The sequence below is a fragment of the Clytia hemisphaerica genome, unplaced genomic scaffold (genome assembly GCF_902728285.1).
Source record: "Clytia hemisphaerica strain Z4C2 unplaced genomic scaffold, Clytia hemisphaerica genome assembly, whole genome shotgun sequence".
Lineage (NCBI taxonomy): Eukaryota > Metazoa > Cnidaria > Hydrozoa > Leptothecata > Clytiidae > Clytia > Clytia hemisphaerica.
In genome coordinates, this window is record NW_027103598.1 from 59,380 (window position 1) to 76,639 (window position 17,260).

The window sequence follows — 17,260 nt, forward strand, 5'->3', positions numbered from 1 at the left end:
TTTTACTTTACGAGAAAAAATAAGTCAGCATCTTTGAGCACTCGAGCCGTAGCAACATTGATTTTGTTCGATGTTACTGAACTTAGTATGTACTCTTAGGTGCCAAATAAACGGGGGGGGGGTGGAAAATTTTCGAGATTTTAATAAACGGGGAGGACCTAATTGCCGGCGGGGGGGTTGGAAATTGTACTTCTGAAAACCCAAAATAACGTAAATATAGGCTAAAATCGGACTATTTAGAGCAAAATAAGGGTCCTTCTCTTTGACAGCTGAAAACATTCTTAAATGTTAATAAGCGGGGGGGGTCCTAATAAGGTCCGGGGGGCTGGGAAATTTTCGAAAAATTAACAAGCGGGGGGGGGGGGGGGGTTTATTTGGCACCTAAGAGTACAAAGAAGTCCACGAAACGAAAGTTTAAACATCAAAAGATCTAAAGTCTTTCATTAACCGAATTTTTGAATGAATCATGCTCGGCTATCCAGTCAGAACAATTACTCAGTAAAATCAGCAGGCTGATGATAAGCGGAAAATTTATTGAACTTAAAGACGTAAGACCCTATTTACTTTTCCTTCTTTTATAGTCCAAACAGCAAGCAAAAATAACAAACAAATCATGACTTAATTTAATTGATATCCCTCAGTAGGAATCAAAAAGAGTATATTTGTGGACCAGTAAGTTATTCATGTGATTCGACTACTGTTTATTTCTTTTGGTGGCTCTTTGGACTTCAAATTGCGTTCTTACCCTGTTTTTATTTTAGGTCAAAATTGATGTATTTTAGGCTTAAAGTTAGTAATTTAGTAACTAAATTTCACTACTTTTATTGAAAGCTAACATGCTCAAACGCGGTGCCGATTTTAAATCCTTTGAAATTTATAATTGAAAGCACAAAGGGACAATCAGACGGTTTTTTACTACATTTGTTCCAGACATCTATAACATATCGATCAGTTAATCGATGATTACTCATCGATTACAATCTATATCCGATACTAGTCGAGGTAAAAAATTGTAAATATTGATCAATTCTGATCACTCTACGGACTATTAGCAATCGATATAGCATGCTCCAGATATGTATATGTGAAAAAGTACATAAAATTTCTTCTATCAGGAGATTGGGTGGTAGAGCAGCATATGCATTTCGTCCTTATTAGGACTCGTCAGCACTGTATACTGCAGCATAAACATCAACGCAATGACGTGCGTGTCCCATAGATTCGTTAGACGATTCCCACAAGAGACTTGAATTTCGTCCTTACTGGGACGCTGCCGGAGTGTCATCGGTTCACATCATCCAAATGATTATTCGGCGTCCTCTTCTTCCCTAAAAGTTGTCATATTGATACCAGGCGTTATCATGAAATATTGCATTTTTGAATGACAAAACGAATAACGAATTTAAGAGACGAGCAGAAACGTTTTAAAGACTCCAGTCTAAAATGACTGTAGCCTTTAAAAGGTCCATGTTTGGTCAACGAATGAGTTTGCCAATGAATTTAGGAAATGAAACCAGTGTGTTAATTTCTTTCGTGAAATGATCAAATCTGATTGTGCAACACATGACTTTTGTGACGAAGGGTAAAGCCTTTTTCCAGAAGCTATGCCAGCTTGACAAATCCTTAAGTTCCAATATCATATATTAGGAAAAAATTAAACCCGATCATATTAATGGTAAAATCTAGGTAATTTCTCATATTTTATGAAGTTGTTGATTTCATTAAAAAGCGCCGGTTTATTGGACCTACCTCCGGGTACCCCGGTGGAGGTCCTATGAAGTAACCGTTGTCTGTTCGTCCGTTCGTCTGTTACCAGCTTTTCTTGAGATTGGCTCATTAGTTTTTTCTGATTTTTGGCACAAAAATGCAAAATGGCAATGGCCAAAATGTGACGGAGTCCGATTTTCGAAAAAAAATTTATGCCGGAAAAACTGTTTTTTTAGCATTTTCTCGAGATTTTATCATTAGTTTTTTCTGATTTTTCGCAGAAAGATGCGTATTAACAATGCCCAAAACATGGCCGAGTCCGATTTTTGAGAAAATTTTTTTTCCGGCGGAAAATCGTTTTTCTAGATTTTCATTGGACTTTTTCCTTATAATTGGTTGTTTTTTCATTCAAAAACATTATTGTTAGCAATGCCCACCATCAAGCATGTTTCAATTTTCAGTAAAATTGATTTTGTGAAGCCGAAACTATTTAAAAATCGCCGGAGAGAACAACCTATTTTCGCCGGAAAGACTGTATTTCTTGAATTTCTCGAGCTGTACTTTATATTTTTTTATGAAATTTTGCACACTGATGCAAAATGACAATACCTAATATGTGACGGGCGAGTTCAATTTTTGAGAAAAAACTTTTTCCGGTTGAAAATGCCGGAAATCGCCGTTTTTGCAGATTTTCATTGGATTTTTTCCTTATATTTCTATGTTTTTCACACAAAAACATTATTGATAACAATGCTCACCATCAAGCATGATTCAATTGTCAATAAAACTGATTTTTGTAACCAGAACTTCCTATTTATATTTTCCCTACAACCCTTCCCTCTCCCCCCATCAACAATCAATGATGAATTTATTGCGTTGTGTATTTTCGCTAAACGCTATATTTTCTGACTGATTTTTTCCATTTTTCTTTTCGCATTGCTATCTAACTTTCATAATCAGGTAGGTCCTTTCAGCATGTTGCTTGTTTGATTGCGAGTCAAGTAAACGATATAGCGCTTTCGCAGCATTAATACACATTGCGGGACGCTAGTGCGACTAACTGACAGTGATCCTATATCGCTGTCGAACTATGTAAGGTGATTTACTCTCAATTTGTTTAACAATTTTTCTCGTAACGTAAGCGTAGAGGACTCCTAAGTTTGTGACGTAATGTTTTGTTTTCTGGTCATTGGTTGTTGTTTTTTGGTCGTTGCACGTCCAGGCTTGATATTTGAACTACTTTCTACAATATGTGGTTTTTAAGAAACTTCACAAGTTTTGAGACAATGCTTTGTCTATTCATCTCAATAATATTTTCCCTTTACTACAGTAGCTTTCTTCGTCATAAGATCTAGTAAATTTGGGTTGTTAATTTTTCGTTAGTTGTCAATCAAGCTCCTCTTTCATTTCTGAAAGTTGAACCTTTCTCTTAATTTGTTATTAAGCTTCAGTCTTAATTAAGCCTCTAGACTCCTTTCTTTAAGAACCAGCCGGCATCCTAGTTTAACCTTTCGACTATCGTTCGTTTTCTGTACAGAGAAGCAGCCCTAGATTTAATGGAGTAGCTTAAACGGTTATGATTTAGATCCTTGAGTCCCCCCCCCCCCATGTTCCTCGAAGGGTTGCATTGTTGTTCTATGAAATTGACAAAGTTGAGTATTTTGACGCAAATTACTGCGACGAACAAAGAATACTTTGGCTAGTAAGTTTCAACCAATTAGGTTGCGTATTTTCACTAACCTATTAAATTTCAGATTCTGTTCGTCGCGACGAATACCCCTATCAGGTTGGCGAATTGTGCCAAAATTCGCCAAATTAAATGTTCGCCAAAATTTCAAAATTCGGCAATTCGCCAAATTAAATCCCCGCCAAATTTAACAAAAAGAGAATTATGTGAAAAATCACAACTTTTTAGTATATTTTTGATTAATTTTCACCCATTTCACTGTGACAAAATTTCCAATTCGCCAAATTAAATCCCCGCTAAATATCGTATTTTGGCCAATCGCCAAAATTTATCCACTTAAGGTATATTATATTTTTCTGGCCCACGAATATTTCTGCTATGAAGATAATTAATAACACTCCGAGTAGGGAAATAATTTCTATATATGAATGGTTTGAAAGGTATTTTGGTAATTTTTCCAGATCGCGTTACGGGTTTTGTTTCGGGGAATGTTCGGTCTAAGGAGATAAAGATTCTTATCAGAGAAATCAGCTAGAGCCAGTCCTCTTATGTTCTTTTGAGGATTACGTCATGACAAAACGAAATGATTGACGTTCTTTCTTAAAAAGCTTGATATCTGAACTAACACGCAAATACTTTTTCTGTTTATACTATCATTTTACGATTGGTTTTCTTATGTCAACACAAGCTAAAATCTATCACACGGTAGTAGTTAATAAATTCCTCGAAATGGCCAATCATTTGATATGAGCTTACTGTTATAAATCATAAGATAAGAAGAAGTTGGTTTGATCTGGTATTTATTTTCTGGTGAGTGATATTTCTTTTAATCGATATAACACATTGAAGTTTATTAACTAGCATTGTCATTCTGTCTTTGAAACACGTTTCATATTAAAAAATAATGTGAAAGTTTGAATGTTTCGCTTTTGTTTGTTTTTTTTTTCAGTTTGAGCGAACGTGATTATGTTTAGATTTTTTGATAAAATAATATTTACTGTTTTTTAGACGACGCTTTGAATGATGATTTATTGGTTGATATACGTTGTGACTTCCTTTCATTTCTTCTCTATAAAGGTAAATATTTTGGAATAAAAAAGATCACCCAGAAAACCTAAAGCAACTGAGGGAATATCTCTATGGCTGGGAAGCAAATCCATCTTTAAACAAAAGGCCTCCCTGGTTGATTTTCGGAAGATTTTCAAAAATGATTAAAAGTAGCCTCTTTTTTTCTCATTTCCGTCCAGTACAGGAAATTATTTATGTCCGTTATGAATTTAAGCAATTTACCATTAAAATTTCTTAAGGGGAGAAGATTTTAACAAAATGGAAGGATTTTGCTTTATTGAAACTACATTTGGTGGTTTTTGTCATCCTTCAAAATTTTCTTTTTTCAAAAAAGTTTATAAAAAGGGGATATATCCTTGCCTTATACAAGAGACCTCCTTCAATATAAAGAGGTTTTCTACAAAGTTACATGTCTGATCGTAACAAGTGTTTTCGCTAAGCACATTATTTTTTGAAACCACGTTATTAGGCTCTTCTATGGCTTAACAAATGTCCCCCTCCCAATATTAAGAGATATTCTACACATTATACCCGATAAAGTTTTTTTAATAGATACATACTTATTCCGTTCGCTTGTTGAACTAAGTCTGATTCGTCGATACTTCATAAAAGAGACTTTAGTTACACCCCTGTCTCACAGCCCCGGTGGAACTTTTTTATTAAGTGGGGGATAAAAAACTATTGAAATCTCAATCAGGATAGAAATTATATTTTTCCAAGGTTAAAAAAACAGTGCAATTTTTGAACATTGAATTTCCAAGTGGGGCTTAAATTTCAGGGTACGAAATGTTTGCCAAATTTACCAGTGTGGCTGGGGTCCCAGCGGGTCTGTGACACAGGGGTGTTTAGTTGGGGATCAGCAGAATCCTATCTTAACCACATTATTTATGAATCATTAACTCTTATCATTAACACAAATTGTACCTATTTTTGCAAATTTTGTCCTTATGTTTACTAAATTGTTTATTTTACATCAATCTTTTGCACTAAAGACCTTAAGAAGTTTTTTATTAAAAGGTTTTCTTTTATGTTACAGGCAAATGCAATCGATGGACCTTCAAGTAAGAAAACCTATAATTTTTCACTTTTAACAAACCAATTCGACCAGGCGAGTAAACTGAATTTTTCATTCGAGTGTGGTTCATATTTCAGAAATGTCTGAAGAGAGTGTTAATTTTTAGCCCTTGATTAAAAAATAGGAGATTTACGTTACCTCTTTAAACTATCGAGAAAAAAAATTCCAAAAGGCTAGTATACGCCAAGAATATTTCAGAATGACTTTTTGGACGTCCCTAGTTTAGGTATAAACTTATTTCTTTGTTTATGATTTTTTTTTTCGCCAACAAAAATCATAAAAAAAGAAATAAGTTTATACCCAAACTAGGACGTCCCTTAGGGGGTTTTATGAATTAACCTGTGTATGTCCATCCATCCGTCTGTCCGTCTGTTATTAGGTTGTCTCGGGATTGGCTCATTCGATTTTTCTTATTTTTTGCGCAATGATGCGAATTGGCAATTCCCAAAATGTAACGGAACATTTGGGTAAATTTCAACAAAAAAAAAACGCCAAAAAAGGGTTTTTTAGACTTTGTGAAATATTGGATCATTTATGTTTTCTGATCTTTCGCATAAAAGTAAGATACCATCAGAGGTAAAAGATGGCTCAAACAGATTTTCGCTAAGCACATTACCAATTACTTAGTTATTCTGAGTTATTAGGTTTTCTTGAGATTGGCTCATTCATTCTTTATGTATGATTTTTTGCACTAAGGTGACTATAAACCCTCGAATGTGACGGAGCCCCATTTTTTTTTTTTGAGAGGGGGGATTCCAGCTAAGAAAAGGGTTTTTTAGACTTTGTAGAAAATTGGATCAACGATTTTTCCTGATTTTTTGCATGAAAGTAGGTTACCATCATTGGTAAAAGATAGCCGAAGCAGATTTTCACAAACAAAATTTTCACCTCAAAAGTTGAATATTCATCCATAACTATCACTATTTATAAACCTCGATCAACGTTCCTAACCACAGTACTCAAATTTTAGATTAGATAGATATTCTCTTCCTTCCAACCCCCTCCCTTATGACCACCCCAATGGGCACGGGGACAATCAATGATGTAAACAAACGAAGAATTTTAATAAATCTTCACTATTTGTGTTCTGAATGATTGTTTCGGTCGAGGTTTCGGTCATGCTCACTAAGATATCAACTTTATGTTTTTTAAATGCATAACCAGGTAGGTAGGTCCATAAAAGTATCGCTTGTTGTTTGAAAAATCTTCGGTCAAAATATCTATGTTAAATATTACGAGGATGAAATAGGAAAATAAACTGCAAAAAACGGTAGCTTTTCCGTTGCTGTTTGAATTATATTCTGCTACTTACCCTTCTTCAAGATTGTACGAATTTCCCAAATGTATTTCAACAGTTGACCACCCTGGACGATAAAAACGGTAAGAATTGAATTCTGGAAGTTTTCACAGTTCATTCTCTACAGTTTATTATATGCCAAGATACAAGTTTGATTAAAGAAAACGATTTAAGTTAATCTCATACACAAAGTTTCATGCCATCCAGGATGGCAACCTTTGGCTGATGGCTTGAAAAATTAAATTTGGCGGAAATTTGATTTGGCGTACGAAGGACATTTTTGTCCAAAAAACAGTATTAAATGAGAGAAAAACCTGTTATAAGGCCTGAAAGAAGCACACGTTTAGGGAATGAATACAATAATTAAAACGTGGCGGGAATTTAATATGGCGGATGACGAGAAAAATTAATTTTTGCGGGAGTTTAATTTGGCGGATTTCCGTCAAATCCGTCAAATCCGTCAAATTTTCTTTCCGCCAAAATTTCTTCCCTTGAGGTGTTTTTAACCTAGAAAGATTAGAAGACCTACCTCGATTGACATGAAGGATACCGTTGGTAAAGTTTCAAATTAATTTTTCAGCATTTTTGGATGCGATCAAGAGAGAATGTGGAAACCTTCCCACGTACAAATACTGTGGAAAACCTACCTTGAATAAACTTCGAATGGGATATCACCAAAATATTTCCTTTCACCACGATTTCTATCTTAATGTCAGAATGCTTGATCATTCTTACCAAGGTAAAGTAAATTTCTTCTTGCTGGTTTTCTCAAATTTGTCCGAGTTATGAAATTTCGAGTTATGGAGTAAGGTTTAAAAGACAAACTTGTCTTGTCAACTATTCGAGTTGAATAGTTTGCACTGAATTATTACTTAGTTTTTCGACGCTAACCTGGCTCTAAGATCATCACCTAAAAGAATAAACATATTTTTCATTTAAAGAGAATCAGTGTCTTGGACTTATCATGGAAATGGATTATGTGTTCAACGGAACGAGGATTGTCAAGAAGCAACTCATTACTAAAGTAACTTACTTACTCAGTACATTTTTTTCACTTACTTTAAGGCGTACAAACTTTCACGAGTAGAAACTTTCGCGAAGTCGAAAAATCGCGAAATTAACGACATTTATATTCGCGAATTCGACGAAAAAATCTTTCTCGTGAGCATAAACTTTCGCGAAGCAAAACATAAAAATGAAAATTCTATCGGCTCAGCATAGTGTGCAGAGGGGTCCAGCCCCCAGCATTTTTTAGGGGGGCTAAGGAAAATAGCCCCAGGCTAAATTCTAGAAACATAGCCCCCACCCTCACAAAGCAAAATATCAAAGAAATTTTGCATGTAAATTCTCTCAAAATTTTTTCAAGAGGGATAAAACCTTCCCCACAGCATAGATTTTTAACATAATTTAAAATATCTTCAACCTATCAGCTTTGGCCCCAGTTCTACTACACAATACTCAGCCCCTAGCAAGCTAGCCCCAGTATTTTTTGAAAAAAAAACAGCCCCCAATCAAGCAAAAATGGTTTACCCCCCCCCCCTAAGCTCAGGGGGTAGTATTTTATACTCACAGGAGCAAACACTTATTGAATTGGATTTTCACTTTTGTTTTTTGACTTGTGAGGCTTAAATCAGGCTAGAAAAAGCCATTAATCTTTCATTTTATTACAATTTAAAAGTTTAAAAGATTTTCTATTTTGTCAAGGATTTTTCGCGAGCATAAACATTTGCGAAAAGGGCTAAAATTCGCGAAAATCGCGAAAGTTTCTTCTCGCGAAAGTTTGTACGTCTAACGAACTGTGCCTTTTTTTGAAAAATGAATTTCTAGAAAGTTCCAATGAACCTGTTTCTTTTGATCCCCGGCAGTCGGGACCACTATATTGCCTTAACGGGAAATATTTCCCGAACGGGAAGGTGGAAAACTTCCCGAAATGGTTAGACTTTCCAAATCGGGAAGTTCACCAGCTTCCCGATCGGGAAAGTGGCCTCTGAACACTCCGGAAATGCCTGTGGAAAGTTTAAAACTTGTGCCTCTTGTAAAGGAGGGAAAATAAATAATATTCACCAGGTAGTTAAGAAATCCACCGGGTGATAGCTTCTTAATTCTACTTTCCCCATTCCCAATTAAAAACCTATTCCCTTCCCTATTTGGAAACTTTTTCTCGATCGGGAAACAAAAATCTGCTTTGTTTACTAAAGTTCGATTTCCCGTTCGGGGACGATGAAAAGTTCTTGACCGAAACGGGAAACAGAAAAGTGATGAAATTTTCAATCTGAAAACAGTTTCCTTTCAGGTTATTATATTATCAGGTTATTATTATATCACCTTACGTTCGGGAAATATTTCCCGTTAAGGTAATAGTTGTCTTTTTCATGTAGTGGTACCGACTGCTCGACTTATTAGGCCAAACGCTTTAATGATTTAAAACTAAGTTGGTCCAGTCAAAATTTGATTTTTTTCTGGTGATGAATATTGAAATTAAAAAAAAAAACATTTCAGGAGCTGATGAAAGACTATAGGAGAGAAGCTGGGAAGGATTATTTGGTAGATTACAATACAACCTTTACATTCCAAATCGCCCAAATACCAACTGGTTGGAAAGCCGTTGTTAGCCGAACGACACTGAGTAAGAATCATTTAGAATATTCTCATGTATACAATGGAGTATCAATCTGTTTTCACACTCCTTCATCAACACATGTTTTTTTATAAGCATTGCACTTGTAAGCATATCTAGGCTCAGATATGGGAAAAATTAAGCATATGGTAAGCATTACTTGAGCCTACGAAAAATTCCTGATTTTTGCTTTTTTGGCTGGAATTTTACGGATTTTCAGTATTTCCCTAAATTTTTGCTTTGGATATAAGCATCCCTCAAGCATTTTTTCAGCCTTATTAAGCTTTCGACCTAAGCATCTCTGAGCCTGTTTTCGGATTTTTGTATGCTTATAAAAAGAAACAAAAACCAGTCTCAACGATTCAAACTCTGTCTAAACCCGATCAACTTAGTGTCTTACATGTTTTTATAAACATCGCACTTATAAGCAATAACCAAAAACTTTAGCATATACTCTCGGGTACCTAATAATCAATGTCATATCATTGCTATTACAAATTCATCAAAATTGCTCAAAATAAGGCAAAATAGAACAGATTTACGCTGTCATTCGCCAAAATTAGTTCCCGCCAAAATTAAAATTTTTTAGGATATTTGCTGCCCACCAAAATTAGTCCCCCCCTTAAGGTAGTTTCAACTCGTCGAGAATTTTGTCTATGTAAATAAAACGATAATTCTACTTATCTATAAAGTGAAGTGAAAAAATCGAATGTTTAGAGACTGAAAACCTGGAATTTGGAATCAACGTTACAACGTTACTACTGCGAAGAAAAAATACGAGGTCTAATTGTGTATAGGCTATGAATTTGGGTCACTCGGTGTGGTAAACAAGAAAAATAAAAACCGATTTGTATGTTCAAGCTACGGAGACCTCGTACGATAGAAGAATTGAAAAATGAAAGAAGGAAAGTTCGGTACATTCCTTGTTTACCTACTGAGTTTATGTAGCCACCATTGCGGAATTAATTCTCCATGTCCTGTTTGACTGACTAACAAATGAATTTTTTCCTGATTTCAGCGAAATGCGTGTCCTTTATGTGGATGGTTTACGGGGAACACAAAGAAGCTGGCTCCCATGGTATGAATACCAAAATCACATTATCTTTTTGAGAGAAGCTGCAACGCTGTCGGCTTTACGACTGATTATATCATCCCACACATCAGTACTTATCCTTTTTTAATATTGATCAATTGACCCATTGATCAATATTTCCTGCTTTTACAAAATTACCTTAGCCAAAGAGAATAAAGTTTAAAAATGTTGCGAAATAAGTTCCCTGCTTAGAACTCTCTCTCTTTCATTCGACAGCCTACTACGACCCAAAGAAGTGCATTACAAGTAAACCTACCGGTGAGTATTAGTTCCCTTATATTTTGATGGGATCTACCACCGCGCTCTTGAAATGCTGCATGTTTGATATTACATCCACAGTGTTAAAGTTTGCTCGAGACGGGGGTAAAATGATTGGAAAAGTTAATTCAAAATTCTTTATTGGTTTGATCTTAATTGATTAGTAGTGACTTAGGATTTTATCACTTTTCATTGAAAATATTGACCCCTAAGCAACTTCCCGGACACCTAACATCGCATATCATTGGATCCACAAAGAGCTCGCCTTTCAGCAGTTTCCACTTTTTTCTTGATAAAGTTCATTGTAAATGTTATTTTTCTTGAAAAAGCTCGATAATTAAGTCTGAAAAAAATTATTTTAACAAAACACCAGTCCTTTAAGCGTCATTTTGTTTACCACATTTTCCCTATTTCTGAGAAACCTATTTTCATAAGAATACCCCTATTCATAAAAAAAACTATTTTCTCAAAAAGATCCACCAGTGAACAATGCATCGTATACAAAATTCTAATTTGTATTGATTGTTGAGCCAGCCAATCAATATCCTTGATTCCGTTTATTTTCTTAGGTGTAGCAAATTTCAGATTTTATCACTATACGATATCCTCTTTTGTAACTATCGAAAAAGATTAGAATAAAATACAAATACATGTGTTAGAACGTCTCACAATAATCAATTTTAAGGTTTTAAACAAATTTACCAAACTAGACTTGAAGGAGGTCTTAAAAGACCAGCCGTTTTGATAAATGATCATATGACTTTACGAATGGTTTGGTGCAGTAGTAGCAGCGTAGATGTCGTCAACTTGCTTAGCAGAACTTCCTATCCTCCAAACCTTTCTTTCAGAGTACGCGGAAAAACTTTGCTCTAATCAAACTGACGGTGGACCTTTCAAGTACCAAGATATGAAGAAGGCAGTATTTGAACATTGTAAGAGGTCCACTACTACTACGTTGCAAGGAGGAGGTGTTACAACAGAAAACCCTCAAGAACATCGTGTAGTGGTTATCTCTATTGTTGCTGGTGTTGTCACTGCTATCGCAATTCTTGTGTTGGCTTTTGTTCTGTTCCGCAAGAGAGGTTGCACCCGTCTACTAAATTCTTCACGTCATGTCTACAATATAGGTAAACAGCTTCCCTTTTAACTACCCAAACAAAGGATAAGAGGTCAAAATACCGTTAGTACTCCAAAGGGCCCTAATATTTGATACCCATAAACTTCAGCTTGCTTTCTATATAGTAATTCTGTGTCGATCGGTGTACAATTTGAAGGAGCAAAAGGCTCTCAAATTTAAACTTAAGATAAAACTCCAAAAGGTCAAATTTTTTATTTCTAAAAAGAGCTTGGCAGTGAACGTATTAAACTTCTCCCTTAGGGTGCATTCCTTTTACCAGACTTACCTAACTTGATTAACTGTGTGGACCAGATCTACTTTAGGCGTACAAACTTTCGCGAGCAGAAACTTTCGCGAGGACGAAAAATCGCAAAATTCACGACATTTACTTTCGCGAATTTAACGGAAAAATATTTTTCGCGAGCATAAACTTTCGCGAATCAAGACGTAAAATTGGGAATTTTCACATGAAAAAATGGCTTAGAGCTGCAAATACTTCTTGGATTGGCTTGAAATATTTGTCTTTTGACTTATTAGTATTTTAGCAGGCTAAAAAGGGCCATAAAAGTTACATTTTATTCAAAGATTGAAGTTTTACAGATTTTCTATTTTGTCAAGAATTTTTCGCGAGCATAAACTTTCGCGAATGGCCCTTCCTAGAATTTTTAAAGACATTTACTTTCGCGAAAAGGGCCAAAATTCGCGAAAATCGCGAAAGTTTCTGATCGCGAAAGTTTCTACGCCTAAAGTAAATAGAGTAGACAAAGCAGCGTTAGTTAGAGCCAAAATGAAGACCTTGCAGTGCCTTACCTATTTCCGCCTCCATATGCCATTTCACAGCACCAAATGGGTCATGGGTAATCTGGACTGATTGCGCCTCCATAGCGGCTTTCTGTTGGCTAGACGCAATAATCTTTAAAAAATTTCAAAACTTTGGACCAATAGTAGGTCGTCATTAGCGTGCAGTGATCCTGATTACCCATTACGTTTTGAAACTGTAAAATGGCCTATAGCAATATCCATAATGGCACACTAGGTCTCGCTTGTTTACATTTAAAGGCTTGCTACCTTGTGCGCCCGGTAATTTTGTCTTTTAAAATGCAGTGTCAGTATAACTGAAAATGTAAATGGAACAACAGGTTAGCTACCGAAAAAAGGCAGAGAACTGAACGGACTGAGAAAATTGCAGGACCAGCCAGTTAGCTTTAGTTAAATGAAAAACTAAATGGAGTGACAAGTTAGTGATATATCTTAACCAGCGCGGTTAGGAAAGTCTGGTAAATGGAATGTACTCTTAAAGATACATACTTGACTTTTGATGCGCCTTTAACTTGTAATACGTGATTTTTTTGTTCGTTTATCGATCAGGGTATTTTTTTCTAATAACTGAGTCTTTTACTTCAGAAAACCCTGTGGAAAATCCGAATATTTTGCTGATCAACCAACCAGGATGCTTGGTATTGAAAGAAATTGTGGAAAAACTTTCCTTATACTTGAAATCACATGGTGCTAATGTGAAAGTCATGCTCGAAGATGACGGTCATGAAATTGATCTCGCTGGAGGCATTCCTGCTTTTCTGACAAGAAATATCTCTCAACACCACTTTGTACTAATGCTCTTCTCAAAGAATTTTGAAGGTATTTTTATTTAGTTGCGTGGATTTTGAAAATGGTAATGATTAAAATACTGTAGCCTTTTTGTCTAAAATACAAAGCCTGTTCCCATAATTTGGCGATTACAAAATGCTTCAAGTAAAATTCATTAATATTTTAAACTTTGATCAAAATAAAAGATAAAATACCCTCTTCTCGAAAATAATTGCGAAAACCGTTCTTAAAGACTTGTTGCTACTATACTTCAACGTTGCCAGGCATAATTAAAGTTTGCAAGTGTTTGCAGTTTTGTATCAAAATTGAAAACAGTCTTTTTGGGAAAAATTGTATCACATGTGTAAATGTCGTTTGAAGTAACTAAAAATGGAATAAAAAAGAAAATTCGAAATTATTTTTATATTTTAAGGGGTTAACCCTTCAAATCTGCAGGATCTTTCATGGGACGCAACCTCAGGGTATTAACCAAAAGTAGATATGATTAGGCTTGGCAAATTTTTTAAACAGGCAAAACTCCTAACCCCCAAAATGAGTAAAAAAATGACGATTTTTAAGAGTGGGACTCAACAAAAATAAACGCCATCGAGCATGAGACTCTGAGACCATGTTCAGACGTTGCGGTACGATTTTCGTTACGGATCGAGGGTGTTCATATTGGTTTCGTAACGTTTCGGAGCAAGAAAACGGAGCAGTTCCGTTCCGATGAAAATAGTGGAGCGAAACCGTTTCAATCTGTTTTGCTTTGTAACGTCTTTTTTTTTGATATTTCGAATTTTGACGTTCACACTTGTTTCAGAACCGTTACCGAACGGAACGGAACATGGTCCTGAGTAAGAGTGTTAACTTACAAGCCTTGTACTCAAAGATACAAAAATATATCGCTACTAATTTTCTCAACTGAATCGTGAATTCTCAGACGTGAAAGTACGTGTTTTTTTTTATAAGTATACAAAAATCCGAAAACAGGCTCAGAGATGCTTAGGTCGAAAACTTAATAAGGCTGAAAAATGCTTGAGGGGATGCTTAAATCTAAAGCATAAATTTAGGGAAATACTGAAAATCTGTAAAATTCCAGCCAAAAAAAGCCAAAATCAGGAAAAAAGTAGGCTCAAGCAATGCTTGCCATATGCTTAATTTTTCCCCATATCTGAGCCTATGCTTATAAGAGCAATGCTTATAAAAAAAACATGTAGTTTGATTGTTGTGTTGGAGGGCTTCGTTTTCTTCCTCGCGCTAAAGAACTTTAATTTCTTCTTTAGGGTCTCAACACAGACACAGAGAAGTGTTTGACAAGTCATCACATTTGATCGAAAGTTTCACCTGTGATGAAGCAAACATGAATATACACTTATGTGCATTGTTTCTTGAAAACAGCGACATAAGATTGATCCCGCAGAATTTATTGGCTTTGAAAATGTCAAGGTTCAACATGCCACGTGATTTAGGGAATTTATCCCAAAGCTTAATCAAGCCGGATGTGTCACAACTTGACCGCCATCTTCACGAGAATAAGCATTTGTTCAAAAAAGAACTATGTTCTCTGCTAAAAGAATACAAGCAAGATTCACATGATGATTGCAAAACACATTTATGTGAAAAGGTGAGATCTGTTTGTTCTTCCGTCTCCGAAATAACCTTCGCAGATTGATACATCGTTTGGTCATAAGTTTTCGGAAATGGTTTTTATTTCAAGTCTCTTTAAGAATTATAATGTCATATATGCCAAAGTCAACAGTGAAGTTACACATCATTATCATCGAACTAAAATTGCAACATAAGGTTAAGTTTTGTCACCTTTCAAAATAATGGAGATCCACTTCAATTAGTCCATTATATTTTGTTTGACATTGTACGATGGGAAATGTAGCCAATTAGTCCATTATATTTTGTTTAACATTCTACGATGGGAAATGTAGCCAATTAGTCCATTATATTTTGTTTAACATTCTACGATGGGAAATGTAGTCTTTCCCCATCCGAGTTGATCGAAATTGTAGCGCATCTTTTAAAATTTCACTATTAACTTTAAGATTTCACTTTTCTTTTCTGGGAAATATTGAAACCTTGATCTAATATAACGCCTTACCATGACCTCAACTTCATGCAAACTAACCAGGTTCTTCAGATGTTAAATGGAGAACGTTTTTCTTGGTTCTTTAGCAATATAAAGTGATTTAGTTGTTATATTAACAGTCGAAAGTAGGATGAGATGGGAAGATTGGTAGAAGAATCTAAATAATTTGCTTTTTCTTTCAAGGGGAAAATTGTTGACCCAAGCAATGGTGCAGCTTTTTCAGAGGTGTGGACAATCACCACAAACCAAATGCAAAAGTTGGATATCGATGAAAATGCTAACGAAATTCATCTTCCCGACGCCGACCCTGAAAGCAGATGTCGCGATTGGAATGTGGAAAACTGTTAGGACATAATATTTTAAATTTTTTAAAGTTATTATCTGTTTAGGCTCTTTTTTAATTGAAAGGGTCAACACACAGGACTACTTGAAACAATTTTTACGAAAATGAGACGCCATATTATAATCCTCGTTTCAAGTGGGCCAGTGTTTTGTCCTTGCTAATAAAATGTATATATTCGAATATTGCTTTGTTTGTAAATTACTTTATCTACTCGAATGCTTGCTACCATAGAAGATATTACGTTTTTGTCTTTTACGAAACGAAATAAATCCATTCTATTGGTTATATTCAATTTTCACGTCACTTCTGACCAATAGAATGACTTTATTCCGAATCAGAACGAAACGGAACCGTTACGTGCGGACATAGTCTAAAACAGTGAACTCGGGTAAGTTAAGGCAAATTCAAAACATATTTTGCGTGATGCCGACCGCTTCCCCTCGTTTTTACCAAGTCATTATTAATTCTGAAATATTTCATGAAAAAAATTTGAATTTTTTGATGACGTCATCATTTTTTGACGTATTCAATTATTACCAACAATACAATGACGTCATCAAAAATTTTAGAAATTTTTTAAAAAAATATTTCATAATCATTCATCTACGCTTGATTTGATTTGAAGCTATCGCTGTTTTTCAAAAATGATGTCCTTTGAAACTTACCTATACCTATGACATTTAATAGCGTCAAAATCAGTTTTTGGCCGATATCTTGAAATCGGCTTGATTTAAATTTTTGACCCAGCACTTTCCGTAACCATAACGTTAACACGCTTCTTTTGATCATTCACCCCTGTTGGCTAAAATTCATTTATTGAGTCATCTATCCAGGTTTATACTTTATTTGGTATAGGGGTGTTTATTATTTGGAAAATGGTGATGTAGTTTTTACTTTTGTAAATAGTTAAGAATTTGAAATTTTCAAATGAAATTGGTTTTCCCTCCGCATTAACCAGCACTTGATGAAAAATGGTAGAAAATATTCATTGAAGCTGACCTGTTTTATGTTATGCATATTACCAAGTTCTAGATGACGTCATTTTTCACATCGGACATGTCCGTTTCGGGATTCGCTAAAATACTGGTTCATGGCAGTATTACGGGAAATGTTCTCATCTCAAAATTTCATAAAGACAATTTTTTGTTAAAAGTGTCAAGGAACTCAAAACAAAAGTTTTTATCTCTAAATCTGCGTAACCGATATTTTAGCTATGGTCAGAGCCCTTAAAGGGACATAACAGTACTTGCGAAATTTGTTAACAAACTATATGCAGCGGATACAAAATCAAAACAAATGTCACATGTCAAAAT

At 35.2% G+C, this 17,260-nt stretch overlaps 1 protein-coding gene and 1 long non-coding RNA gene across 2 annotated transcripts; both read left to right on the forward strand.

Annotated features, from left to right (window-relative positions):
• The first annotated feature begins 4,117 nt into the window (after positions 1-4,117).
• Positions 4,118-6,917, forward strand: LOC136801871 (uncharacterized). The gene is made up of 4 exons (XR_010845925.1): positions 4,118-4,204; positions 4,403-4,471; positions 5,499-5,523; positions 6,861-6,917. It is a non-coding gene; the product is annotated as an uncharacterized lncRNA (long non-coding RNA).
• Positions 6,918-7,419: 502 nt separating this feature from the next.
• On the forward strand, positions 7,420-16,579 carry LOC136801872 (uncharacterized). The gene is made up of 9 exons (XM_067058534.1): positions 7,420-7,573; positions 7,776-7,858; positions 9,334-9,460; positions 10,470-10,529; positions 10,761-10,802; positions 11,651-11,929; positions 13,324-13,557; positions 14,790-15,130; positions 15,788-16,579. The coding sequence occupies exons 1-9, from the start codon at positions 7,498-7,500 to the stop codon at positions 15,950-15,952; spliced, it is 1,407 nt and encodes a 468-aa protein (XP_066914635.1). The 5' UTR covers positions 7,420-7,497; the 3' UTR covers positions 15,953-16,579.
• The last annotated feature ends 681 nt before the right edge of the window (positions 16,580-17,260 follow it).

Bases quoted from the DNA above. Each gene is read 5' to 3' on its own strand.
- LOC136801872 (XM_067058534.1), top strand. From the start codon at position 7,498: ATGGGATATCACCAAAATATTTCCTTTCACCACGATTTCTATCTTAAT. The intron at 10,530-10,760 runs GTATGAATACCA...TTCATTCGACAG, and splicing joins CAAAGAAGCTGGCTCCCATG to CCTACTACGACCCAAAGAAG. The intron at 11,930-13,323 runs GTAAACAGCTTC...CTTTTACTTCAG, and splicing joins ACGTCATGTCTACAATATAG to AAAACCCTGTGGAAAATCCG.